We start from the raw sequence: 25,765 nt of genomic DNA on the forward strand, positions 1-25,765 counted from the left end.
TCATATTTTCCCGTTCCCCCCGCGCCGCGTTATCACTCTGCTGCCTCTGGTCCGCAATACACATTAAAGAACTCTTCATTATCTCCAACAATTGACAGATTCCAGCCTTCCTAACCGCTGAACTTCGCCTTTAATTTCCCTTGCTCTGCTGAGTACAACAGAAGCAAACAAATTCGGTGTCACAAAGCACGATTTCAAAGCGGGATATCCCCGCACATCTTCTCCCCTCCCCCATTACAACACCCCAAAACTCACCATGTCGACCTACGAAGGTAACTACAAGTTCTTGCTGACCCTCATACCTCTATATATACAATCTTTATATATTTTCAATCTCACTAATACCCACTTTACAGTCGAACACGGCACTGCGGACCCCGCTACGAACCCTCAATCCCAGCACCGTCGCCGCCCAGACCTATCCACATTCTTCGCGACCCTTTCAGAGATCTCCCCGGACCCCAACCACCCCGATCATCGTCCTCATGCCGTCCCCGTACCAGGAGATGTCAGCGCTGCATTTTACTCCCTCGCCGAGGCCTTCGAGGTGATGCGCCGTGAGAATGCGTCTGGGGGCACCGAAGCTGAGACTGAAGGGGCCTCTGGTCTCGAAGGCAACGAACTCATAACACAGATGATACAGAGCTTGCTCAGTGGGGCTGATATGCCACCTAGAGAAGTAGAAGGCGTAAGCGAGGAGTTTTGCGACAGTAAGCTTATCAATTCTGCAGCACCCGTCTTGTTTTCAGGAGCCGCAGGGTGCATCTCTATTCATCGATATCTGACAAAATTGATAGTGCTCGATCGTGTTCCGAAATCCTCACTTAAACCAGATCAGACCTGTCCTATTTGCAGCAATCCTTTTCTAGAGGACGAGTACCCGCTTGTTGTCAAGTTGCCTTGCCATCCAACCCATATCTTTGATCTAGAGTGTGTGAAGCCCTGGTTACGACTGCGGGGAACTTGTCCACTTGATCGGGTAGACTTCGCTAAGGAATTGCGAGAGAAGGATGAGGCGAGGAAGAAGCTGGTTGAGGAAGATGATGAGGAAGAGTGGGATGGGATGTATGGCTAAAGAGCCATGGTATAGCCTTCATAAAGTACCAGTTGCTAGTTGGAGAATACGTAAGGGAGTTGAAGTCGAGCTTAGCGATGCGATGTGAATGGATGAATGCATGCATTATGAGGGTGTTGCGTCCTCACGAATCATTACTATTGATCGATACCTCATTTTTTGGTTCAAAGAATCCGTTATCTATATGATTTGTTAATAAGTCTCAGCAGTCAATATAATAATGCATCTACCAGATTCAGTATGACAAGTATATGCAAGCTGAGCTTATGATTTCTAATTCTATAACGATTTGCGAGCAAAATAATGTTTTTGGGTCCTACATATTATTTACGCTGTACATTAATGAGTAGAAGGTAGATATGGAAGACCGCAGAATTATCCATGCAGTTTCATCCAAATCTTCTAATTGCCTTCTTTGGACCGGATAGCAAGCTTTCCAGCTTGATTAATCATGGCCTCATAGCCATTTTTTTCCAATACACCACCGTCATTGCTGACAACCTCTCGAGCCTCCAGTTCCTCAACTAGGCGCTGGTTTTCGCGGTTGCCTTCCAATAAGAATTTCAGGCACATGACGGCATGCTCTTTGATATAGGGGTTGTGTGCATCAAAGTTTGTACAGCACAAGATGGCTTCAACACCTCCATGGCGACGGATTTGCTCCTGAACTTCGGGGCACTTCCATACCAATGATGAAAGAACCAAAACGACCAATTTCTTGAGGTTGCGCCATTCGAATTCTGAAGGGTCTTCTGTGATTGGAGGAGACTCTGGGCGCGAATCGACACTTCCGGGACCGGGCTCGATCGGGTCTGGGTCACTGGGATCGTAAGGACGCTCAACAGCAACGGGAGCTGGGGATGAAGGCTGATCATCGGGCGATGCGCTGCGAGGTGGTGGCGGAGGAACCGAACCAAAAGGCATAGAGTTGAGTTGGCCCTTGGGAATGCTAGCCTCTAGCTCTTTAATGAGAGTGACCAAGTCATAGACAATCTCCCATTTGACCAGCAGATTCTTCCAGTCATTGTTTTCTGTGAGTACGGCGAAGAACTCAAGGAACTGGTAAACACCTTCGTAGACGCGTTCCATATCCCACAGGTTCAACGGGAAATCTTCAGGAAGGGCACGCTCCGCACGAATCTGGCCTTGTAGATAAATCAAGGCACAGGTTTCCGGTATAATATTACCACGGAAGATGGTGAAGATATATCGGACAGTAAGAATATCTACACGGCTGAGCGACGCTGGTGTTCGTGGAATGTTGTTCTGTGAGGATCCAGCAACAGAGGCCGGTGAGTATTTAGCTCGGAAGATGTGCGTCAGGATCTTGACCACTACAGCCTGAGCTGGGGAAATAATATCCTTGGGCTGACCGAAGTCGGAGTATGCGTGAGACATTAGGCCATTACGAAGCACGGCTTCCATGATTTGGACCATCATTTTAAAGTAGAGCTCATCATCTGGAAGATCCCAAGCAGCAATGAAGATCAGAAGTTCACGGAGCAGATTGCGCCCGGTCTCCTGCGCAAGAAGGATATGGCACCGAAGAGCTTGCATGTTTCGGGATCCATTTCGTTCTCCACCTTTGAGGCCAAAGCTATCGACAATTCCTGCTTGGACAATCATTGGCAATGCTTCAATCTCGGCAGGCCCAAGTACAAGAGGGATATCGGTCAGCAAGCCCCGCTGTTGATCGCCAGGGCGACCACGATAGTCGTCGTCATCTTCATCATCCACCTCTGCACCATCGTCATGTCCATCATCAACATCTCCCTCATCTTCTTCGTCCCCTTCGATGCTTCCGTCTGCGTGTCCCTCCAGACTGTGCGTGTCTTCATCGCCCACCGTTCCTGCATCCGCCGTATCGTACTCTGCATCGCCGTCACCCAAATGAGAAGGCTCTTGTAGACGCGCCATAAGTTCATCCTTAGCTTCCTGTAATGTCTCGGCTGCTGATTGAGACGAACGAGGCATACTGGTATCGTCATCTGTTACCGTCGCGTCTACTGTGTAATCATTAACCTCGGGCAAATCAGCCCAGCATAGACGGGAGAAGCCCGCGGTCGGACTACGATCAATGGTAAGAATTGTCTTCTTTTTAGTTGGCTCATGTTCCTCTTCTTCGGGCAGAGCAGGTGGCAATTCACGGGCTCGATCCTGGAGATCAGACCATCCGTCCACTTTGGCTCCCAGAATCGAGGTCAGAGCAGCACGTATATACTTGACTTGTTCTGGATCTCTACCCATCTCTTGAATGTCGGTGAGGTCTCTTCCCAAAATCTTCTCCATATGATCCTTAATATTTGCCAAGAGCAGCATTGCTGCTTCTTCCTTGATTGTAGAAGGTTCGCGAGGGAACTTTGCGATGGTCTCAAGCAGTAAGTCCTCTGCTGTCTGATCATATAATGCGCGGATGGGCGGGTTGATTACACGTTCCCCAATCTTCACAACTGGCGCAACCCCTTCAGCCCCGGAGGCAGGATCCAATGCGTCTTTGGGTTTGATGATATTGGTATCGGCGGTTGAATGGTATCCAAATAAATCCAGCCAAAGAACCATCTTCCGCTGCTCGTTGTGCATAATGAAGTTGTGCAAATATTGGAGGCACGTTATTAACAGCCGCTTGTAAAGATTGACCACCTTTTGCCAACGCTCTTCGTTTCGAGCATTAGTCTCTCCATCGAACCCTCTGGCGGTAACTCGGACGCAGGTATCGATCAAGGCGAGAATTCTTTGATCGAAACCCTTAGCAGCTGCAAGGTTCTGTGCTTTCTTAGTTGTGGCGAGCAAATTGCGAGCGATTGTGCACAAATCATTCAGGCGTTCGATGTCCTTCACCAAGGAGAAATAATTGTATGCAATCAAGTTCGAGGATGAATGTTCGTATGTAGCGGCAGGGCTCTTCCACGCAAAGGATTGTGACTCGAGGACGGGAATCGCCTTGGTGAGAACATCCGTCAGGCCCTGCCAAATGTCTGGAGACATACCAAGGTTGTGGCTAATATGCTAAGTCAGCAAAAGATAAGGAACTAACGATTCCTGGCTACAATTGGGAAGTATCAACATACCGAACCTCGCTCTCTTGATGTGTTTTGTATAAGATCTGCTTGCCAGCAGCAAGCATGTGCTCTAGACGCTTGTCATCAATCATTCCTCGGGTTTCATAGTGGCTTAAAGTCCCGGCTAAAATGACTTTGAGCATAAGCTCTGCCGGGGTGCAAAGTGGCTTCGGATCAGCCATTTTGCCTTATAGAAAGGGTTTAATGTGCACGATTGCCAAATGAGGAAGACCTTCGGTGGGATGAAATTAAACTGGAGAACAAAATTGAGGATCTTATCCGTTGATTTGTGACCGCCCGCTTCACCGCCCGCGGGGAATCTACAAACACTGTTCCCATATTGGACTAGCGTGATCATCGGACTATACAGAGGAACCATCAGCACTAAGTATGTGTGCGTTTGCTAGTCTGAAGTCAACTGGTCTTGAATTTACACCACAGTATTAAAGCAACTACTCAGAACAATTTATTTCTGGCGATTTTTGTATGTACTTTGTATACACCAAAACATTTTGCGCTTCGTAAGTTTCGTGAGACATTTATGTAAAGGCCTTCCGCCGCACCGAAATACCCATTGCATCTTTAAAATTATCCCAAAGCCCAACATCATAAATGTTATCCACTTCTTTCATGCTGCGGACTGGTTTCCATCTTGTGTCAATTGGTACCTCTCCACCAGAATTGTAAAATACGCGATTGGAGTCTTCTGCCAGGACAAATCCTTCCATGGGCGGATCACAATCCGTAACCAAGATTTGATCACTTTGTGTTGGCCAGGGCTGATCGTCCAAGTCCGTGTAGGCAGGCGCATTATCGATTTGACTTCGCTTCGCTTTGAACACAAATCCATCTGCAACATCATCTTCCAGGTCAGACCATTTGGAACTTTCATTTGTGGTGGTTCCTGCCCATATGAGGTAAGTATGGTAGGCCAAAAAGGCCGCCGCCAGCGGGGCCGTCATCAGCATCAGCAAGGTCACAGCGCCTATCTTTGAGTCGGCGGTGATAACAAGGGCCCATATTTGGAAATAGACTGTCCAGGCTTTCATAGCTGCTCGTCCCTCCAATGTGACTCGTTCCTCCAGGGTCTGGCATAGGAGGTGATAGCCCAGGAACGTGCCATATGTTAACATGACAGTCAAAGAGAGCAAGAGTGACATAAAATAGACATAATTCGCAGAGCCAACGCAGTTCATCAACCAAACGCAGTGATGATCGTGTCGAGAGACACAAGCACGACATATGTTACAATGCTTGCTTCGAGGTGGCTTGGGCAATTCGCAGGTGCGACAGTTATTCCCAGGGTGAAACAGCACCCGATCATACGGATACCGCTTCATCTCTTGACCATGATTTTCCGGCGTGATAAATGATTCCGTCTTCACGCACTTGTAGAGCAATACGTATGGCAGAATTACCATCACAGGGACCCACGGTTTGTGGACGCTTGGCAAACGTGGCCATGCTGGTGGAAGGAATACAGATTCCCCTATAGAGAGCAAACCTACAAAAAAGATCTAAACTTTTTGGTTAGAGGCAATCTGGCCTTGCCAGTACATATATTAAATTGAGCACTTACCAAAATCACTGGATGGTTTTCATTCCACATGTATTTACCCGTCCGAGTCCATGTTCGCATGAACCGCCCTCCAAGGTAGTGTGAATCCACAAATGCGATCCCGTTGGGGATATGTACCCATAGTAATCGATAAAAAAACGCGATGGGCGTCTTCCTTGAATATCGTAAGTTATAATACTGATATAGTAATAAAGTCACTCATACCTAAAGGCTGGTAATCTCCCAAACAAGGCAATAAACACAAATGCCGAGATACCCAGTATCGTCAGTGCGACAATACGAATGACTCCCATTCCGGCAGCAACTATGGGTCTCTGGAACCGGTGATCACTAAAAAACACCAGGAATGACCGAATATAATGAGATCAAATAATTTATCGCAGTTTCATTGTCGTTGCCCATGAGCCTTGAACTCGCTCTGATGCCAGAAAATGGTTGGCTTGGCTGGGTTCCCGTCGCGTTTGCTGTCGCAAAGTCACGTGGTCATCATAATGCGCCTGCGCGTAAAGCATCGAAGCTCAAGCGCTCACATTCACCGAGGAACTATGTCCATACCCGGAATGATCCTTGAATTTTAGCTTTTTTGAGAAGACACTATTTTATTGTCGCATATGAAATGCGAATCTCTCCTAATTATCCATTGACACGTGAAGATCGCGTGTTTCCAAGTTGACAAGAAATCGGAATGAATGCTCGCTTTTATCAAGAAGATACCTGGCCTCTTGACTTTCCTCTAAATCTCCGACCTGTACTTCACGACTGGCATTATGGCGGACTCAACCCGAGAGATCATCGTGAACAATCTCTTTGGAGGCGCAAAGTTCTGGCTCGCGCACCACATCCCTCAACGGACCATGCTCAAAGAAACGATTGAGGTATGACCTATTTCAAGCTGTCTGGGAGCAGGACGAAAACTAATTTCTCCTAGAAACACGGCGGCGTTGTCGTGTTGCTAGAAAAATATGCTGATGTCAAGCTTGTTGACCATTTAAGAAAAAAGCAGCTTGCAGACACGTACGTATATCTACCGTATATTGAGAAGCGCCGCGGCTAACTATCAACCCAGATATTCCTATAAATATGTCGAGAAATCTGTTCGCAATGGAAAGCTTGAAGATCTTGAAGACTACCGAGCAGGTCCTTCTGCTCAACGGCCAGTAGGCGCATCAAATATCCCTACAAAGAAGACCAGATCAGACTATACCTTGATCGACGATCAGACTCTCTTTGACTGGTTACATCCCTATGAACAGGAGGAGAATGCGCCGATCAATGGCAACAACATCTACAAAAACTTGGCTGAGAGGGTATGCATCAAATTTTTAGGCCATTTTCCAAGTGTGCATGACTGATTTGAAATTCTCAGTTCCCTCAGCATCCATGGCAATCTTGGCGAGCACGATATCTCAAAAACCTGCGCCATAAACCCCGCCCGGGAGGTGGAGAGCCCAGACCAGACCTCCTGGAACATGTACCAGCATTGGCAGCAAGATCAGCACCACCACCAGCAGCAGCAAAGCCAGCAAAGCCAGCAACACCAGAAGTAAAGCAAGAGCCATCAGAGACAGCAAGGTCAATGCCCAACATAAGCCCACCACGCATTCCTACCGAAGGCGAACAGATCCAACCCTCGACAATGCCCCAAACACGGCCCGGCGAATCGGCCAAATTAAAAAGAAAGCGCGGATCGTTCGCTGGGCCGCACGAGAATCAGCGCGATGAAGTGTGTCCACCACCTCCTAAGAGAGTATTAGCTGGGACCCCCGAAACTATGGATTCTCCGGCTCAAAGTGTTTCTTCAACACACCAAACAACGCGCAAAAACTCATTACCACAAACTACGCAACCATCACCTACTCAAACATCAACACAGAAAGCTCCAACAGAGCCTCGAGATCCGCAACAAGTTCCTTCGGGTCTCTTGTTTTTAGAGTTGCCATTCCTTCCATCGAGCCCAGAGCCCGAAGTCGAAGAAACTGATCAGGAAAGCAATATAGATGTCAATGACTGGATTGATGCCCAACTAGGACGAGGCAATATAGAATTGTCCCTTGTGCTCCAAGCATTACAATGTACCAGTATGAATCCCGAATACGCTGAACGGGTACTCGAACATTGCGCAGCCGGGAAAGGCATACCCACAGATATGCCAGGAGTATGGACACCTGAAGATGATCGATGTCTAGAGGCGGAAGATGGGCGAGCTGTTAAAATGGTCTATGAAAAGCATGGCGAAGACTTTTTCAATGCCAGGTGGGAATACCTTCGTTTAGCTCGTGATGGAGGCATTATTTAACCATGAGCCAGTGTAGTAACTTGACAGCAAGGGGCCATGTAAATTACACAAACCCATCTCGTCTCATCATAATATTATTATTTTATGAATACCAGTATTGCAAATACCGAGAGAAGGGGGGTATGAAAACATCAAGTATCAACTCAATATACAGGCCCGAAGATGCCCAAATATCCATGAGCTGAGTATGCTAAGAAAATAAGCATCAATGCGGATCGACTTCAGGTATCTTACATTGGGATCGTGGCGTAAAAAAGCAGGAGAAAAAAGAGAAAGAAAAAAGAAGATAAGCACAATTGGAACCCTAACTCCATATAAGCTCCTTTGAAATAATGTTTCCCGTGTCAGTCTCGGAAAGGTGCCTAGAACTCAGCACCAACTAAATTTTCCGCTCAAAAAGATTTTGGGCGATATGTCTAGCTCTCGTTATCCTTAAAGACCCTGCAAGGCAATCAGTATCATCATAGTCAATTGGCATAGCCGGCGTACTTACAAGTGCTGTTCATAAAACCTAAGCATCTAAATATAGAGTTAGTATGTTTCTGCTATAAATGCGGCAGATATCGACTGACCTTCTTGGGGCATTTGTCATAGCATGTCTCCACGGACACCTTGGTTTTCTTGCCATTGGTCCACAATAACAAAGCGAATAGAGTTTTGTTGTCTTCACCGCGAACAATAGTATCGACGCAATTCACTTCCCTGTCCCAGTTGTTACCCTTTGGCAGCCAGTTCTCCGTGTCTTCGTCGCTGTTGTCCTCGGTCAAAGCCGGTGTCTCCGAAGCAGGAGTTCTTGGGGCTGACTTTCGACGTTTCTTGGATTCATTTTGTGAAGCTGGGGGTGCTGTTGACTTGGTTTCTCCCAAAGATTTGCGTTTGCGACCTGCCTTTGGAGCGGCCTTTGACGAGGGCTTGTCCGGGCGTCCACCGATCTTCTTGTAGTACTGCTCCACAACATCCTTCGCGCCGTCCCTGCCAAACTTTGTCAATATTGCGCCGTCCAATATATGATGTTCGCATGGACATCCGTATACTTACATCAGACCATCTTCTGGCTCCCATGTCATATCTGCTGCCTTCTCATACCCTTTCCACTTCACACGGAGGAGAAGAACTCCCTGGAAATGTGTTAATGCGACCGATTATATTCACTCCCCCATGGAATGAACGTACTTCTTCGGAAAAGTTGTGCTCGGCGATCTTCTCAACGATGTATCTATGGCGAATCAGACAAAATGACCCCGTTGAGCAGTTTCGGGACCAACTTACACGTCCTCATCGTCACCATCATCGCTATCCTCGTCCTCGTCCCCGTTTTCGACTTTCGCCTTTACTTCTTTCTCAACTTCTTCCTTAAGTTCTTCCTTGGCAAATGGGACGTCGCCAGACTCTGCGTCTGAGAAATCTTCAACGGGAGCTTTGGTGGTGGAGTTAGCAGGTGCGCGTAAAAGAGTAGAATCAAACACGGCGCATGTGACTCACGCGGCATAGTGGATTTGAAAGGAGTGAAGTTGAGAATGCGAGATAGCAGATTGGCGGTACGAGGCGCAAGCCTCGTTCAAACTAGAAAAAGAGTAGCGATTGGCGCGCGCGCAAAGAAGCTGTTGAGCATCCGTAGGTTGGGGGTTGCGCGTGGAAAGCTGAAGGCGGACAGCATCGCACTAAACCCGATTTAGCGACTGGATTTTAATTTGCGAGACGCAATTCACCGAGCTTCGATTCCCCCCTCCGCATTATTACTATCAACGTCAAAGTCAGGTTGATACTTCGTCTTTCTTTTAGTTTCATCTTTCTTCAACCCCTGGTTAATACCCTACCAGAGGGCAGTCCCCCGTCAAAATGGCGATGCGTATGTTCCCCTATTCATTGGTTCCCATTAACCCCCCGGATGCCCCTCATTATTTGTGATGGTGACTGACCCTGACTTTGATCACTTACAGAGCTTGATCTTTCTCAAGGTATATATCATACGATTCGGCACCATTACTCGACTCCCAATTACGGTTCACTAACGCCCAGAAACAGCTTCGGTGTTGAAGGATGAGCAGGGCCGTCCGTTTATTGTCGTTCGCGAGTACGTTTCCGGATATCATGCCTCTGACACGCTCAAAAATCATGAATCAATAGCTGGGAAATAAAGCACGGAAGCTGACCATATAACTCATTACCGTTCAGTCAAGGAAGAAAGAAGAGACAACATGGCACTGAAGCCGTGAAATCGCACATTGTGGCCGCTAAGACTGTGGCCAACATTGTCAAGACTTCTTTGGTATGACCACCCGATATTTTAGCAGTTGGATTGAGTGCTCATAATCTGTGACAGGGTCCTCGCGGATTAGACAAGATCCTTATTTCCCCCGACGGCGATATCACGGTTACCAACGACGGTGCAACCATTCTCGGCCAGGTGCGCTTCTCCTTTGACCCTTTTTGAGACCGACACATAATTGGCGAGAGACTTACATGGAGATCCAACAGATGGAAATTACAAACAACGTTGCAAAGCTTCTTGTCGAGCTCTCCAAGTCACAGGATGAGGAAATCGGCGATGGCACAACCGGTGTGGTGGTGTTGGCCGCTGCCATGCTGGAGCAAGCTTCAGACTTGATTGATAAGGGAATTCACCCCATTCGGATAGCCGACGGCTACGACCAGGCCTGCGAGATTGCTCTTGCCGAGCTTGACAGAATCAGTGACGATATCCCCTTCAGCAAGGATGACACTACCAACCTGCTCAAGGTAGCAAAGACCAGTTTGGGCAGCAAGATGTATGTATCAGCTCTTTCCAAGCATCATTGCATTTTTACTAACCTTCCTATAGTGTCTCCAAGTCTCACGACCAGTTCGCCAAGATTGCTGTGGACGCTGTGCTCTCTGTTGCTGATTTCCAGCGTAAAGATGTTGATTTCGAGTTGATTAAGGTTGACGGAAAGGTCGGCGGAGCCCTCGAGGACTCTTTGCTTGTGAAGGGTGTCATCATCGACAAGGACTTTTCCCACCCCCAAATGCCTGATGAGGTTCTAGACGCCAAACTCGCTATTTTGACTTGCCCCTTCGAGCCCCCGAAGCCAAAAACCAAGCACAAGCTTGATATTACCTCTGTTGAAGAGTTCAAGAAACTTCAGGAGTATGAACACGAGAAGTTCAAGGAGATGATTGAGCAGCTCAAGAGCTCCGGTGCAAACCTTGTTATTTGTCAATGGGGTTTCGATGACGAGGCCAACCACATGCTCCTTCAGAACAAGCTTCCTGCCGTCCGATGGGTGGGTGGTCCCGAAATTGAACTCATTGCGATCGCTACAAATGGTCGCATTGTGCCTCGGTTCGAGGATCTTACCGCGCAGAAACTGGGTACCGCTGGACGTGTTCGTGAGATGACCTTCGGTACCACAAGAGAGAAGATGTTGGTTATCGAGGAGTGTGCAAACAGCCGAGCTGTCACTGTTTTCATTCGTGGTAGTAACAAGATGGTATGTCATTCTTGAAACTGGCCCTCGATGCGGTTTTGCTAATCAAACTACCTGTAGATTATCGATGAGGCTAAGCGATCACTACACGATGCTCTGTGTGTGGTGCGCAACTTGGTTCGTGACAATCGTGTCGTGTACGGTGGCGGTGCTGCGGAGATTGCTTGCTCAATTGCTGTTGAGGATGCCGCTGTTAAGGTTTGTTTTCCCCTGCTTTCCTAATTTTCTACCTCTTATCTAACCTATTTCAAACCTACAGAGCCCGGGTATTGAGCAATACGCTATGCGTGCTTTCGCCGATGCTCTGGATGCCGTTCCCCTGGCCCTGTCTGAAAACTCTGGTCTGAGCCCCATTGAGACTCTTGCCTCCGTCAAATCTCGCCAGGTCAAGGAGCAGAACACTCGCCTCGGTGTTGACTGCATGCAGACCGGTACCAATGGTAAGCAGTACCCGTCATTACAGCAACTTGACTCAGACGCTAATATATAGTTCTCCAGATATGAGGGAGCACTTCGCCATTGACCCCTTGATCGGTAAGCGCCAGCAACTTCTGCTTGCTACTCAGCTTTGCCGCATGGTTCTCAAGGTAAGTTCATATCTATTATATTCTTCTCTTTCCTTGCCTGTCCCGCGTACTGACATCGGTTTCAGATCAACAATGTTATCATCTCCGGCGATGATGACGCTGAATTTTAGGTTACCCGCACATAGTCCTAATGCTTAGCCAGTACAAGAGTATAATTCTGGCGTGTCGGCTGAAACCAAAAAAAAATGATGATCCTGATTGGACTCCTATGTAAAACATGGCCCCTTACATAGAACATTCTGAGTTGCAATGAGAAAAAAGACTTATGATCTCTCATGTCATTACTTATGCTTCTTCCATCTAAATGTACGATAGAGCATCATACAGAACAATGGCTTTTTTCGTATCCCAATGGCTACACATAGAATTCGATATCTTGATCCGGGTATTGATTCCTTGAATTCAAGTTTGAACTTGTCCAAGCAAGCCACACACTTGAAGTTATATATTGTAGTAGATCTTACATATTGACCAAACCAAGATACATAAACATGAGCTGTCGTTACAGTCCTGCATACTATTACAGTGTTTAGTTTACTGCTCTGCCCTTAGTATTCGTATTACTTATCCATCTCAGGCTTCCAAGGTTCTGTGCGCAACCAAATCGAAAGCTGGACATGTGGAAAATGCACGGAGCTTCGTGCGAGTTCCACATCCTCAAACATGCAGGCTTTGTACATCTTATTGACAAGCTATACCTTTTTCAAAGAGATTATCCCATCAGCTTTGTGTATCTATAATCTACAAAGGGGAATATACATGGGGGTTTGTGCGCCCAGCCTGAGGTTTGCTTTTGGTATACCACCTCGATGTGTTCACGAGGATCTCACGGCGACTTGCTGGAGGACAACAGATACAAGAGGCACCACACCATTGTCACTTTTAGCCTGCCATTTGCTTCGAATCACTGTAAAGCACGACAGTCTCTCTACTTATGACGTGTCGAGGTCTCTAAAAAGTGATAAATGATCTCGTGAGGGCGCGAGCAGCTCTTGTACGACTTTGAAAACGACCTATCAAGGAACAAAATGATACTGGCGTGTCTTTGAATGATTATCTATTGGGGTTTTAGATTACTTACTTGGGTTCCGGTGTAGTCATCTCTTTTCTAGCTTCACATGCTTGAGATCTATCATCCTTGCTCAAACCCCGTGGGGGTCATACGTGAAGTATAGTTAGAAGGGGGTACCTGCCTCTCATTCAGGATGACAGGGAATTGTGCAGCCTGCGAAGAACCAAAATGAGGTAATTTATATTACATTGACTCAACAGTATCCCCAGATAGCCACTGCAGGAATTTATCTCAAGCTTTGTTGGCCCTAGTCGCGGAGGTTATCATAGACGGCAAGATTCAAGCTTGGCGTTTGACAACACGTACCGGTCTCAGAAGCTTGATAGATTTTGTGCTTCCTATATATCTAGGATATGACTACAGTAAAATCGTATTCAGCCATGGGCCTATGGGAGTGGGTGGAATATCCTTCATGACTGGTATAACCATAAATAGTCTGTTGACCAGGGCGCCCAAATTTCAATATCTCGACAGGTAACCTCAGAGGGATAGCTCTATGTCTCCAGTTACTATAAGATTCACCAAGCAATATGAAAAGATTATGATTCATTTATTTCCTTTGGGCGGTGATCGTTATCACTTCGAAAGTTCCAAAAATGCAAGGCATCATGCTCGCCTACTGAACCACGATTAGGCCTGGAGATGATGAACTCGGGGCTTAATCTGGCTCCATGCAGGTTACACAGCGCGTGGAAGTATAAGCCCCAGTTCCCCGCGACTCGTGGTTCACCAAGTTTTGAATCTTGTGATCACCGCGGCTCCATGGGTTTCTCTTCTGTTTATTTCCAGGTTGATTTTTAATCTTGGCATCTAGATTGTGGCAGCTATTGTGAAACTGATAAAGGGTCTAGACTGCTTTACTTCTTTTATTCCTTTGCTGCTAACATTCAGAAAGTAAGCTGTTTGGTTATTCTCAGGCTTCTTTCTCTTAGTTCATCCTTCTATCAATAATGTCTCGGCTGAACAAAGTGATCTAGATTCATATAATTTAAAGAATATGGTGTGGCGGCATTGAAATTTAGCCCTCGCTATCTCGCTTTAGTAAAGTTAGTACCCGACACAGCTGGTAAGAGAATGTCTTGATCTGCAATTCGTATCTTAAAACATCAAATATCGATACCGTGGTATCGGTATCGAGATGTTCCATGTTAGCGGGCCATCCTTCAATAAGAAGCAAGAAGGCAATCCGAATGGCCTGCCCAATCACTTTGAAAGCCACATTATCTCTCACATATGCCCAATAGCATACATGCATCATCATGAAAAATGATAATGTTTCGGCAGGAGCGGATCAACTAAAAGGATTCCCTGTCCCGTGTGGGCTGCATTGAAAAGTGCTGCAAAGAGAGCAGCCATCCGCCAACGCCACGAATAATGTCAGCTCGAATAATTGTATCTCGATTCTACATTTTGCATCAAGAATAGATTTGGGTTGAAGCTCCGGCAGCAGTCCAGATGCAAACCCAGCACTCCGGTGTGACCGTATAGACAGGTACGGGGCGAATTTGATCTGGTGAGCTTTTTCGTCCGCAGAAGGCGAGATTAAAATTCGTGAGACTTGGTTCTCCGATATTTGGTCTTCTGGGTACATGGAGGCGTAAGTGGCTGCTGCGATCTAGATGGCATAGCGATATCGGGGGCAGTGGCAAAGGTGGGTATGTGTGGTCTCTGTAGTTTGAATTTCAAATAGGGCCACCCTTACTGGAATACCTCTGCTTCTATTATTGAGTATCTCTCCCCCGGTAGTCAACATAGCCGCGCTTGTTGGGAGCGCGCCATCTGGACTGGCAACACAAATACTGGTTCAGATGACCCTATACATGTCGTGTAAACCCGGTGTCTGGTGAGACATAGGAGATCAACAGTGCAGAATGAACTGAGACGAGGGGGGGAGAAGAAAAGGATGAGAATTATGTTCTGGCCAGCGTGTCGCTCTGCCTGTATGTACAAATGCCTTGCCCTCGGTCATCAGCCTCATCGGTGCCCACTCCCCACCTACTCACATGGACGGTGGCTATTGACGTGGCTTAAATTTGTTCGTGGCAGCCAAGTCGCTAGGTCTTAGGATCCCTTTTACCTGCGTTCCCCGTGATTGGAAGTAAAAATCAGTAATTAGGCGATCTGGTTTGCAATTTTGTTTACTCGTTCCAGTTGACATTATCATTGACCTGTATACCGCTCTTTCGGGCGATTGTTATTGTCACACGACGCCGACGAACCTGTCAACTGTTAACACATCATAGGCCCTTGTCATTTCACCACGGCCATACGAATATTAGTATTTTGACATCAGCGATAGTCGCCTGTTTTTGTCACATTCATTGGCTCGATCGCTTTTGCGATACATCTTTTTTTGGTGGCTGGCGCCAAAAGTAGAGGGCGCCTCGGGAAGTAATCGTATTTCGCCCAAGGCGTTATGGCGTCTTGGGACATCCGTGCAAGATAGAAACTTTACACAATAGTGTTGATATCACCATATTGGTGTCGTCTGGAATTGTTTCGGAGACGTTGGATTTTAATCTTCAAGTGTTAAGCTGATAGGTTATAAGTCATCGGGTAGAGCGCGGCCTAGAACAACCTAGGAATCACTACCTAAGACTTGGTAGAATCAGTGTAGCAAATAGCGATATAGGTACTCAATATTTTAATACCAATAGTATCGATTTTACTTCATGTGTACATTTCTTACTAAATATACGCTTTGTTCGCCATTCATTTCCTCCAGACACTCGCCGGTGGGCTCGCCTGATTTCATTACAACGACACCATACCAAAAGCATCAACATTAACATACTGTAAATGAATAATACGTACTATGATACAATATATTACTTGAGACATTACCATTTGACAGTACTATCGTTGGAGGTCTTGGGTGACTACTAGCAAAATTGGAACTGCCAGCAGCTTGACACAGCGACAAAATTCAATAGAATCATGATGTACTCTATACATTTACTACTAAATCAAGCTCGCGAACGATAAGACTTGCCAGTGGTCCTAAGGTCTATTTCAGGGCTTAGTTAAATGCCAGGCGGCTAGAACAGTCGTCTCAAAGACATAGATTCCATATCTATACTACCAATCCGAATTTCAACGTCTGTGGTTGGTGGGAAAATAGCCAAGATGCCAAAGGCCCCAACACAAAGCGCCAACGGAAAAGCCTGTTTAGCAATCTGTCAAAGAAATCAAGCATGAAGTCAAAAGACAAGATCTGAATGGCCCGTCCCAGAAATATCACAGCGCCTATCATTCGCTTAGGCAGTCCAAGAGGTCACGCAGACCATACTAATGCAGAAGACCTATAGAGCACGGACGTCTTCCGGGCGCCTTTGACGCCTCCGATTAGTACCAGTGGAGCCCCCTAAACTGATCGACCAGGGGAAAGGGTCTAGATTGCGACTACCAGTCCTCCTGACCATGAAAAATCTTTCAGTCATCAGCAAACAAAGAGCCACCACGCAGCAGAAGTAAGTGAGATCAGCCACGATCACACCAAAGTTCGGCAGATCGTGCCCGATTGCAGCAGCTTCGGTCTGGAGCCGCTGCACCCGTCCCCTAGAAGGAAAAAAACAACGCCTCAAAAAAGCAAGGTGACCTGTCAGAGCGAACCTCTCATGTTGAAACTTGCACATGACCCCCGGCTTTTTTCTTTTCTTTTATCTTTGACCATTATTGGTGCGCAAGGCGCTCATTCAAGGGCCATCGACTTGACCGGACGCGCTTTTGCCCTGAATAAAAAGGGAAAAAGGGAAAAACTAGGAACCCCTGAAGTTAGGCTGAATTTGCACATGTGGTGTCATCTGAGCATGAACTACAGATCATCATATCGCCCCCAAGTAAATAACATCAAACGAAAGGGAATTTTGTTTCAAGTTTGGGGCAATGTGATTTCGTTTTACAATATTACGTACGAATCGGTCAGTTGAGAACATATGAATCAGGCACGGAAGGGATTTGACCGTTTGAAGTATAAAATGTCGGGAATGGCGTTATGAAAAGTAAAAAGTACAAAATACAGATAAAACAGACTTTTGTCTAGCCCTGCTTGTGGGTCTAGAGCTTCGGAGAATGGGAGCAGAGGCATGCTAGGGTTCCCAAATGCCTGGTACAGATCTGCAAAGGAAAGGGAGATAGATTAGCTTATGTTCATGCCTATTTCTTGTTTTCCGGTCTCAAACAAGGGGGAAGTCACCTGGCATCGGTTTTGCATTCGAAAGTAGCCCAGGCCTTCTGCTGGTATCCTAGGGCCAATATAGAGTTGACCGACTACTGTACTGAAAGGTATCAAATACTATACCACTGAAGTTTAATAATTGAAAGAAAAGCTCTATTCAGCAATGAAAGAATGATCATATATGTATTTATCAATAATACTACTGTCCTTTTCTTTTCTTTTTGTTTATTTTATTTTCGAAACCATAAATAATCAACATAGGTAGTAGCCACTTACGTATTAATAGAGCTGTGTGACGTGTGATTGAGAAAGGGGCTTCAAGTTGTAGACACATGAAGTGAGGGAAAACACACCTCAAAAACACGAATATTCTGCAGAAACTTTATTGTCGAGATTTACAGACTCCTGGCGGAAGATAGATTGAACATAACTACGGATATGCAGGCCCTACATCCGGCTGGACTGCAGGGCCGGGAAACCCCATCGCTGGGTTTCAGCCATTACGTCTCGTTTGAAGATTGTATGGACCTTGACTCAGTACATACCCCGGGATCTCCAAATTTGCGGGAAAAAAAAGAAGGTCACATGCATATACTACGTAGTGGATAACCTTGAAAGCTGTACATATCAATGCGGGAAATAAGCTCTCCCATTGGATGAGCTGCGAATAGGGTAATTTTTTGTTAAGTATTTGGCCCAGGCAAAAGCAACAATGATTAAAGGGATCTGAGAATTGCCTTAGAATGATTGCCAGCATAGGTGGGAATGCATGTCTTCCGATTGACTTTGTGCCTGATTAGCGATTCCCCTGACCCCGTGAGTCTAGAAATCATGTCCGGCTTCCACTCCCGCGCTCCCCGACACAAACATCCCTTGCGCAAACGAATCAGCGACTCGGAAGTTTCCATATCGACTCGGTTCCTCAGTTTTGTCTTTTGAATATCTTGCGGGAGCCGCAAAAATACCACCCCGCGGAATTTTTCACTTGTAACTCTACTGCTTGTTCCATCTTCGGTCTTCCGGCAGCTCTGTGGCTCCCAGGATGGCCGGGGGAGGCGGCCCAAAAACAGGGCGGTTATGATCTGGAATGTGATTTGCTATTTTGGTTTAACGTGTGATACAAAGGAAGAGAGCTTAGGGACCCGTCGTTCCTCTAACCCCTGTGCATATCACTGCCGCTTAATTCTTTTCTTCGGTGATTATACGTCGAGCTTTCAGTCAAACATGAGCAACTCACTTTGAATGGACGGTACAGTAACTTGGACCTTTACTTTTTTCTGTTTGCCTTCCTTGCCTTTTTCTTTTCTTTTCTTCTTCTTCTTCTTCTTCTTCTTCTTCTTATTATTATTATTTTGGCTTGACATCACACTAGCTCGTTGATCGACTGGTGATTAGCTGGTAGATGTCACAATCAAGCGGATCCATGCCTTATCACCCTTTGACAAACGCTCGTTCGCCGAAGCAGAGCGCGTAGTGATTCCGATGGTGAACCCCAACCCACCTATTACGGGCAGAGATATCCAACTTCCCCTTTTTTGTTCCTGGTGATTTACCAAATGTTGACGGTATTTTTGGCCAGCCACATATTTAGACAATGAAACTAAACTTGGAACCATCATCGACATCTATAGTTGTTTTTTTGTACAATCAATCAAAGAGCTGCCCCCATGCATGATCCACACAATAAAATCATAATGCTAAAGACGCCCAAAGACGCCTGAGAATGCTGCAGTGTAAAGCGACGTCACAGAATTGAACATAGCTCGTCAACACAAACCATGATACATACTACCAAACAGGCATTGCCCCTGAAGTCTGGATTCCTCCGGGGATAGGCAAGCTAGAGAGCACCTGACATGGGGAACCCCAGTTCCAATCATTGGGTCCGACCGGTAATCTGTCATTGCAACCGCCCGCCTCACACTAGCCCCAGACATAACCTAGCAACGCCGATTGAATCCCCTGTTTAAAGCCGAGATGAGATCCAACAGTCCCTGGTATGAGGGTACGTCACCGTCACAAGCCCCTGCCGAGGGCGCTCCCCAGGCATCATGTGATATGCTCTCGTGACCTTGCCACTGGTCGCGATCCATCCAACAGAGACCTGCAATTTCACTAGTTATAGTAGTCAGTATTGCCAGTACCCAGTACCTTATGTTGCAGTACAGATACCAGGTCTGATCGACGGCGATTCCGAGCCACGTTCCGAAGCGAATCTGGTCCGGTCAGCTGTTGCTCCTGGCCCCATCTCTACCTGATCCACGCCTCGGCCGCGAAATATTGCCGGCATTTTGCCGGCATTTGTGGCGGCTCTGCCTGATATCCCTAATTCACATCGTACTTTTCAATCTACAGGTGACTTATGAGTGAACCTAAAGTAAAAGATCACCTCGGTATTTCAACTATGGTCTATGAAACCTCGGTAAGGAAAGTTCCGGAGAGCCGTGTTAAGCAATGTAAGTTGTGATCTATTTCCCGGAAAGTGTATTTGGATCAATAGTCATTTAGATGTTTCCAAAATGGGGAGGGAACTATATGCGTGGCGTGTTGGTGAGATTATCGAACCCCGGAAATATTGCATACATATGGGACATTATGGGTAGCCTCCCGTTCATTGGTGGAGTCCCCATCAGAATCAACAAATTGAAGACTCCTTTCGATCATAACTCCAATATCCAGGTTGCCACTATTGGTACCACCCGAAATATCGAATTTGGGTCGTGAGACCGAGACTGAGATTTGGGACTGAGACAGAATAATGAAGGACCGAACCTGTTCTGAGGTCATCAATATGGGCTCTAATGAAGGTCTTCTAAATGACCTTCCGAGATGATAGAAACCGTTGTGCAGACTTGTCAAGAGCGGGTCAGCAGCGGTCCTCTAAACCCAAAAATTGGGGCTGCACAAGCGGACCTGGAAAAATGCTTTGCATCCTGTAGGTGTTATTGGGAATGTCATACATCCACAAGGAAGAGTCCTCTTACTAGGAAATCCCTACGATGCTTTTATCAAATCAAAGACCGGGGTCGTTATGGGACTCAATGTATACTCCATAATTGATAACTTGTCTTTGCCTCCCTTCTCCATTAATGTCTATTCCTTTGGTCCGCAATCTTTTGAATTAAGCACAAGGGACAGCTGCCAATATCAAACGACCAACGAGCACCAAAATGTCGGGGCCAAGTGGGGTCCGGTGGATTTTCATTTTGCCCCCCAGGCTGACCGACGGTTTATGTACAGTGTACGGAGTATGCGATCCCCGCGTTTACTCCTCCGACCCCCCACAACCCGGTCCACCCCAGATGATCAGCAAATTGTATAAGGGATAAAAATACAAATCAATAAAAATCAACAGGGAAAGAGAGAGCAGGAACTCAGAGAAAAATAAGCTCGCAGATGATGCCTCGCATCCTCGAAGCAACAATGAAATCGTTGCTTCTCCTTCGACGTGCAATAATCACATGATGGATGAAACGTGCATCTTGTGCAACTGAGCCCCGGCGGCGGCTTCCTAGTGAGGTCGATCGGTCAGTGTCTTCCAATCTCCCGGGTTGGGCGATAATTTCGATTAGTGGGGATAGAACGATGGTCGAATGCCCCCTCCGGAGCACGGAGTAGACAAAGGCGTTATCATCTGCACCTCGTGGACAATCGCTTACCGCTAAAGGACGGGAGCACCGTCTCTTTTTCCTTCTCTTGTTATCTGCAGATATGCACTTCGAGTCCAAATCGAGGGCCTTCCTAATCTTGAATGTAGCATGCTGATCCTTCCCCCCTTCTGAGATTACTTCGCCCTCGATGCCAGCTGGCAGGCTCGTGACTACGACGGGCTGTGACACTAGGACTGCCGTGTTCTCTTAGAGGTTCATGGTCGGCCAGGATGTGGCCTCTCGGAAGACAAGGACACAAAGGGGCGGTAAAGGTCTTTTTTTTGATTCATTTCCCCTTTTACCTTCTGGCTGACCAAAGGTTATCCCACCTGATTGATGCCTGTCGCAACATCTAAAAGAATAGGCTAGACAAAAAACATAAACAAAACAACACATCAAAGGATGATTATAATTATAATAATAATAACAATAATAATAATAATTTACACTGGCATTTGGGGATGAAACTCTCCGCGTGGTTACATGGATTGAAACCGTCCATAGATACATCCATCTAAAGCAGTAGATCGAGAGGAATAAGCGCCGTACACTGCAGCATCATGATCGATATGGATACGCAAATAAGTACTCCTTAGTGCAATGCGTAATTGGCAGAAATATCACATTGGTTCCCCCGGTATGTGGTCTAGCCTTGGGGTTAATCGATCGACCATCCCTTTCTCCCGGATACTCGCTGGGTGCGGATATGTCCCCGTTCAGATGGTATTTTCAGCCCAGGCATGTTTCCCCAGAAAATAACTTAGTTCGAAGTAAGAATAGGAAAATCAAAATATTATACCGAAAGGAGACCACCATAATCTGGGGCTGGATTATTCCGCCCCTCTCCAATTCTAACAAGGGATGTTGGGCGGTTGCCAACCAGACACCCCCCTCCCTCTACAGGATTTTGGTCTGTTGACCACCAACGTGGCTGAAGATCTTGGGAGAAAATCAGTCAGAATCTCGAATGGGGCAAGCGAAAAAGAAAGGAGTGGGAAAAAAGGGTAGATCTCGCCCGCTGCCTATTGTACGTGGTGCAGGTAGTAAAAAAGGAAGCGTCCGTGACAAGAATAGTTTAACCGCGACACCGCGACACCTATCAGTTGGCTAGTCAGCCGGACCTTGATCCTGTTAGGCGGCCAATCGCCGGTGGTGCGACAGTTCATCAGTCAGTAGGCTTGATATCTGTCTTCAGTAGATTGCAGTGGCAAGGACTCGTTCAACTGGTGGCGTGCGAGTGTAGTCCAGGCCTTTTCTAGTGGAGGAAAGTTCACCCCCCTTCCCCCCCCAACACTGCTGTACTGGACCAGCATATTCCCTGCCCAGGTGGTTTCTTTGAGCTATCTATCAGGAAATCATATTATCAGTCTAGCATTACAATAAGCATCATCATAATCCCTGATCGTTTCGCGGACAGGTCACAGGCGCTGAAAGGGATTTCTTTTATTCATTTCTTTTCTTGTTCTTCCCTGTCTGATAGTCTGACCTTGAAAGCTGACAATGTATCATTCTTTCGTATTTCATATCTTCATGGAAGAGGTACTTATTGTGCAGTGTTTATATTGTACCAGAGTGGAAGTTCCGAAAACAGAGCGTATTGTATTTCCCCCACGGCGTTTGGCTGTATGTTACCTGTGACAAGGAATCGGGAATATTTGGAAAGACAGGGTATCGTTGATTGGGTACCTCGCTGTTACCGGGGTATGACCGATAACTGAGTGGGGGGAGGAAGTACTGAGTTTGTACAGGTAAATTGGAGGCCCCGTGATGCAACTGAATTTTCTCCTTCACCGACTCCACTCTTTGCGTCTTGGGCGTTCGGGGATCTGGGACGTAAGATGTGTTTGGTGGTATTCGGTAATATTACACGGATTTCACCCAAAGCGAAAAATTGGAAAACCGAAAATTGCAAAATTGCAAAAATCGAACAAAAAAGTCGGGTTTTATTCATTAAAAAATGAAATATTTAATTCCACTTTGGGATTTTTTGGTCTTTTTTGGTCTTTTTCTTTTCCTTTTTTTCGATTTTTCGATTTTTGCAAATTCTTTTTTATAATTTACAATTTTCCCCCTCTTGCACTCCACTCCACTCAGTGCCGCCCCCGTCATTCTTATTATCGTTCCGACAGCCCTTCTCTCCTCCCTTTCTCTTCTTCACCCACTCCATCAACCTTACCTGTCGACCTCACCATCCTCCTACCGCACGATCTTATTAGGAAACGCGTCAATCTCTCTTTTTTGAACGCGTTCCACGCCGGCTGATTGCCTACCGCCAAGAACTCTCCGCATTCAACGGTGCCGCTGTGACGGATCCGAACTGCACGAACGCTCGACTACCCAGTCCCACATCGAAATCGAAATTTCTCTTGAAAGTCGCCTGTCTACCGTACAGACGATAAAACCAATTCGATTGCAACCCCGGTGCCGATTTTATCACTGATTGACTCGCCGTAGCTCTTTGGCCTCCGACTCGAGTTTTTTAAAGCCAATTTCACGAACACACAAATCTTCTAGAACCCTCACTACCGGTTTCCAACCGCCGTACGACCACTCTCGGGGAAGACGGCGACCCCGGAACACCATTTCTTCTCTGTCTTTGATCACACTTATACCACTCGGAACTGTGGCGACCCTACAATGCCTCTCACAACGTCTGTTTTGACGGTGGACGCGGATAATATTCACAAGGTGGATACCGCAAACGCTCAGAGTCTCCATGGCATGTGGATGGGTGAGTTTACTCTCGATTGGAGGGTTATATGGCCTCATTGAGGTTATAATAGTTGAGCTAACAGTGAATGTCTAGTCTTCTCGAAATGTGCCGATTATATGGACCAAGGCCGACGACTTGAGAATTTGAGTTGGCGCCTGTGGACCCGTGAGACATTTTGTGTCGAGCCGGAACTCTCTAAGGATACCTCTGTCCTGCCCAAGTTGCGTTCCGAAGCTGGTGATCTCCCGGAGCTCTCCGCTAGCGTTGAGTCGGCCGCGTCCGACCAAGCCGAACGCATTGAGGCTCACATCAAGCGTCCTAAGTACTCCGATTATCGTCCTGCTGTGGTCCGCGAAGACTCTTTGGCTAGCTTAGGCCGAGGAAAGGAAAAGCACATCACGTCGTTGGATCTGGAGCGCATGGTCCTCAACATTAAAGAAAAGAAGAACCTCGAGCCGCTACCTACCGTTGAGCCTGCTGCTCCTATCGTCGATATCACCCCCCTTCCATCGGCTCCTACACCTACTCCCCCCTCAGTATCTACTGCTAGACAGGTTCCGGTTTTCCCTCGTCCCGTCTGCAAGCCTCGCCAATCTACTGAATCTTGTTCGACAACTGCACCCGAAGGAAACGAAAGCGATGGAGCTCAACTTAATAATGCATCAGATACTAGCGTCTCTTCGTCTGGCGTTCTACCATCCCGCCCGGAATTGATCAAATCACCTAGCGTTATTCGTGGATTCTCGCCTTCGATGATCTCATCCTCTTACCGGTCGCAACCTAAACTCGCTCTCGAGTCGAGCCCGTCCCGCTCTACCACTCAATTGAAGCCATCGCCACTCAAGAAGAAGGGAGGCATGTTCACTCTAGGTGGATCTTCCGGTGACGATGATGAAAGCTCTTTCGAGGAACGAATGGTCGCCAAACCGACACAAGAAAATGCGACCGGTGGCTTACTACGACCTACGACTAGCACCCCTAGTTCTTCAAAGAAGGTTGCCTCACTTAGCGATGAAGTTGCATTCCGACCGAAGAGTCCCAGTCATTTCGACGAAGATGCCATCGAGACCGACGACGAAGTATCAGAGAGCGCAATTGAGGACGATGAAGATTCGGATTGGGAGGACTCAGTGACCGAAAGTGGCAAGTCTAGCGTGGACGAGCGACCGGAGCTCTTCCAACGAGTTGATTCCAGACCCAACCTGGTTTCAAGGCGATCACTTCTTACTATGATGATGCACCAGCCAAACAACATGAGGCAAGGAAATGCATTCCGATCCAGTCCTGCATTACAACGCTCGCGTTTGACATCACCCAACGGTCCATCCCTCCCCGGTTCACCCCGCCAACCCAACAATGATGATGAGAGTTTGACCATGCGTGGCCCCGATGTTCCCCGATCGAAGCCCATCGTTATGAAGTCCCCTCCGCAATCAGCTGCCCATTCACCTCGCACCACTCGTCGCAACATGCTTGCGACCGAATTGACCGAATCGCTTCGCAGACATCTTCTCTGGGAACGCCAACAGAAGAGCGCAACTGCGAATGCGTTCATGAAGCGACGTCATACCGCCCATGACATGAAGAATCTCCAAGAGTATCCGGGGCCGAAGGGCCCCCACCGTGCTCCGGGTCAAGGTACATCTGCCTCGGGCGAGGGCAACAATTCTCGCGACAAAGACTTCTCTAAGAACGGCTCATGGACCAACTATGCAACCGACTATGGCCCTTGGGAATACCACGCCAAGGGATGGTAATTCATTATTTCTCCATTCAGATCATCGATTCTTCTTTACTTTCGATATCTCTTCGATACTTGACTCGTTCGCACTGAGCGTTTCGTTTTTTCCCTTACCGACACGTACGATCATGATCACGCATTGCATTTCGGCGCATCTATGGATTTGTTTTACTTGATTTGGGTCTCATCGGCTCCGGGGTTTGGGGGTGTTCTTCCATACAAGGTTTCAATGGGCGTGTCCCTTCCTGGATCTTCTTGAACCACATCCACCTTTTCCCTTACGACTTTAATATTCATGTACAGCTCAACTCTCGTCCTTTCTCTGGAATCTCCTTAATGGTGGATAAAA

The 25,765-nt window shown here is 47.0% G+C and overlaps 6 protein-coding genes across 6 annotated transcripts; 4 read left to right on the top strand and 2 right to left on the bottom strand.

Annotated features, from left to right (window-relative positions):
• Window positions 1-256: 256 nt before the first annotated feature.
• Window positions 257-1,075, top strand: N7478_003137 (uncharacterized protein; the record flags this gene model as incomplete). The annotated part of the gene is made up of 3 exons (XM_056919351.1): window positions 257-272; window positions 357-710; window positions 798-1,075. 3 exons carry the CDS (start codon window positions 257-259, stop codon window positions 1,073-1,075), a joined length of 648 nt encoding a protein of 215 aa, XP_056782509.1.
• A 402-nt stretch (window positions 1,076-1,477) lies between these two features.
• N7478_003138 (uncharacterized protein) lies at window positions 1,478-6,006 on the bottom strand (the record flags this gene model as incomplete). The annotated part of the gene is made up of 5 exons (XM_056919352.1): window positions 1,478-4,073; window positions 4,144-4,321; window positions 4,706-5,651; window positions 5,714-5,867; window positions 5,918-6,006. The coding sequence occupies 5 exons, from the start codon at window positions 6,004-6,006 to the stop codon at window positions 1,478-1,480; spliced, it is 3,963 nt and encodes a 1,320-aa protein (XP_056782510.1).
• A 474-nt stretch (window positions 6,007-6,480) lies between these two features.
• On the top strand, window positions 6,481-8,009 carry N7478_003139 (putative transcription factor Rap1; the record flags this gene model as incomplete). The annotated part of the gene is made up of 4 exons (XM_056919353.1): window positions 6,481-6,588; window positions 6,642-6,727; window positions 6,780-7,020; window positions 7,080-8,009. 4 exons carry the CDS (start codon window positions 6,481-6,483, stop codon window positions 8,007-8,009), a joined length of 1,365 nt encoding a protein of 454 aa, XP_056782511.1.
• Window positions 8,010-8,425: 416 nt separating this feature from the next.
• N7478_003140 (chromo domain-containing protein) lies at window positions 8,426-9,498 on the bottom strand (the record flags this gene model as incomplete). The annotated part of the gene is made up of 7 exons (XM_056919354.1): window positions 8,426-8,450; window positions 8,503-8,528; window positions 8,582-8,981; window positions 9,048-9,127; window positions 9,183-9,225; window positions 9,279-9,426; window positions 9,492-9,498. The coding sequence occupies 7 exons, from the start codon at window positions 9,496-9,498 to the stop codon at window positions 8,426-8,428; spliced, it is 729 nt and encodes a 242-aa protein (XP_056782512.1).
• A 350-nt stretch (window positions 9,499-9,848) lies between these two features.
• Window positions 9,849-12,173, top strand: N7478_003141 (chaperonin-containing T-complex subunit CCT5; the record flags this gene model as incomplete). The annotated part of the gene is made up of 11 exons (XM_056919355.1): window positions 9,849-9,858; window positions 9,950-9,967; window positions 10,035-10,083; window positions 10,185-10,278; window positions 10,333-10,416; window positions 10,488-10,777; window positions 10,831-11,479; window positions 11,537-11,674; window positions 11,736-11,916; window positions 11,975-12,063; window positions 12,129-12,173. 11 exons carry the CDS (start codon window positions 9,849-9,851, stop codon window positions 12,171-12,173), a joined length of 1,647 nt encoding a protein of 548 aa, XP_056782513.1.
• Window positions 12,174-23,599: 11,426 nt separating this feature from the next.
• N7478_003142 (uncharacterized protein) lies at window positions 23,600-25,432 on the top strand (the record flags this gene model as incomplete). The annotated part of the gene is made up of 2 exons (XM_056919356.1): window positions 23,600-23,693; window positions 23,769-25,432. 2 exons carry the CDS (start codon window positions 23,600-23,602, stop codon window positions 25,430-25,432), a joined length of 1,758 nt encoding a protein of 585 aa, XP_056782514.1.
• Between the last annotated feature and the right edge of the window lie 333 nt (window positions 25,433-25,765).

This window comes from Penicillium angulare, assembly GCF_028827245.1.
Source record: "Penicillium angulare strain IBT 27051 chromosome Unknown utg000003l_segment0_segment0, whole genome shotgun sequence".
NCBI classification, from domain to species: Eukaryota; Fungi; Ascomycota; class Eurotiomycetes; order Eurotiales; family Aspergillaceae; genus Penicillium; species Penicillium angulare.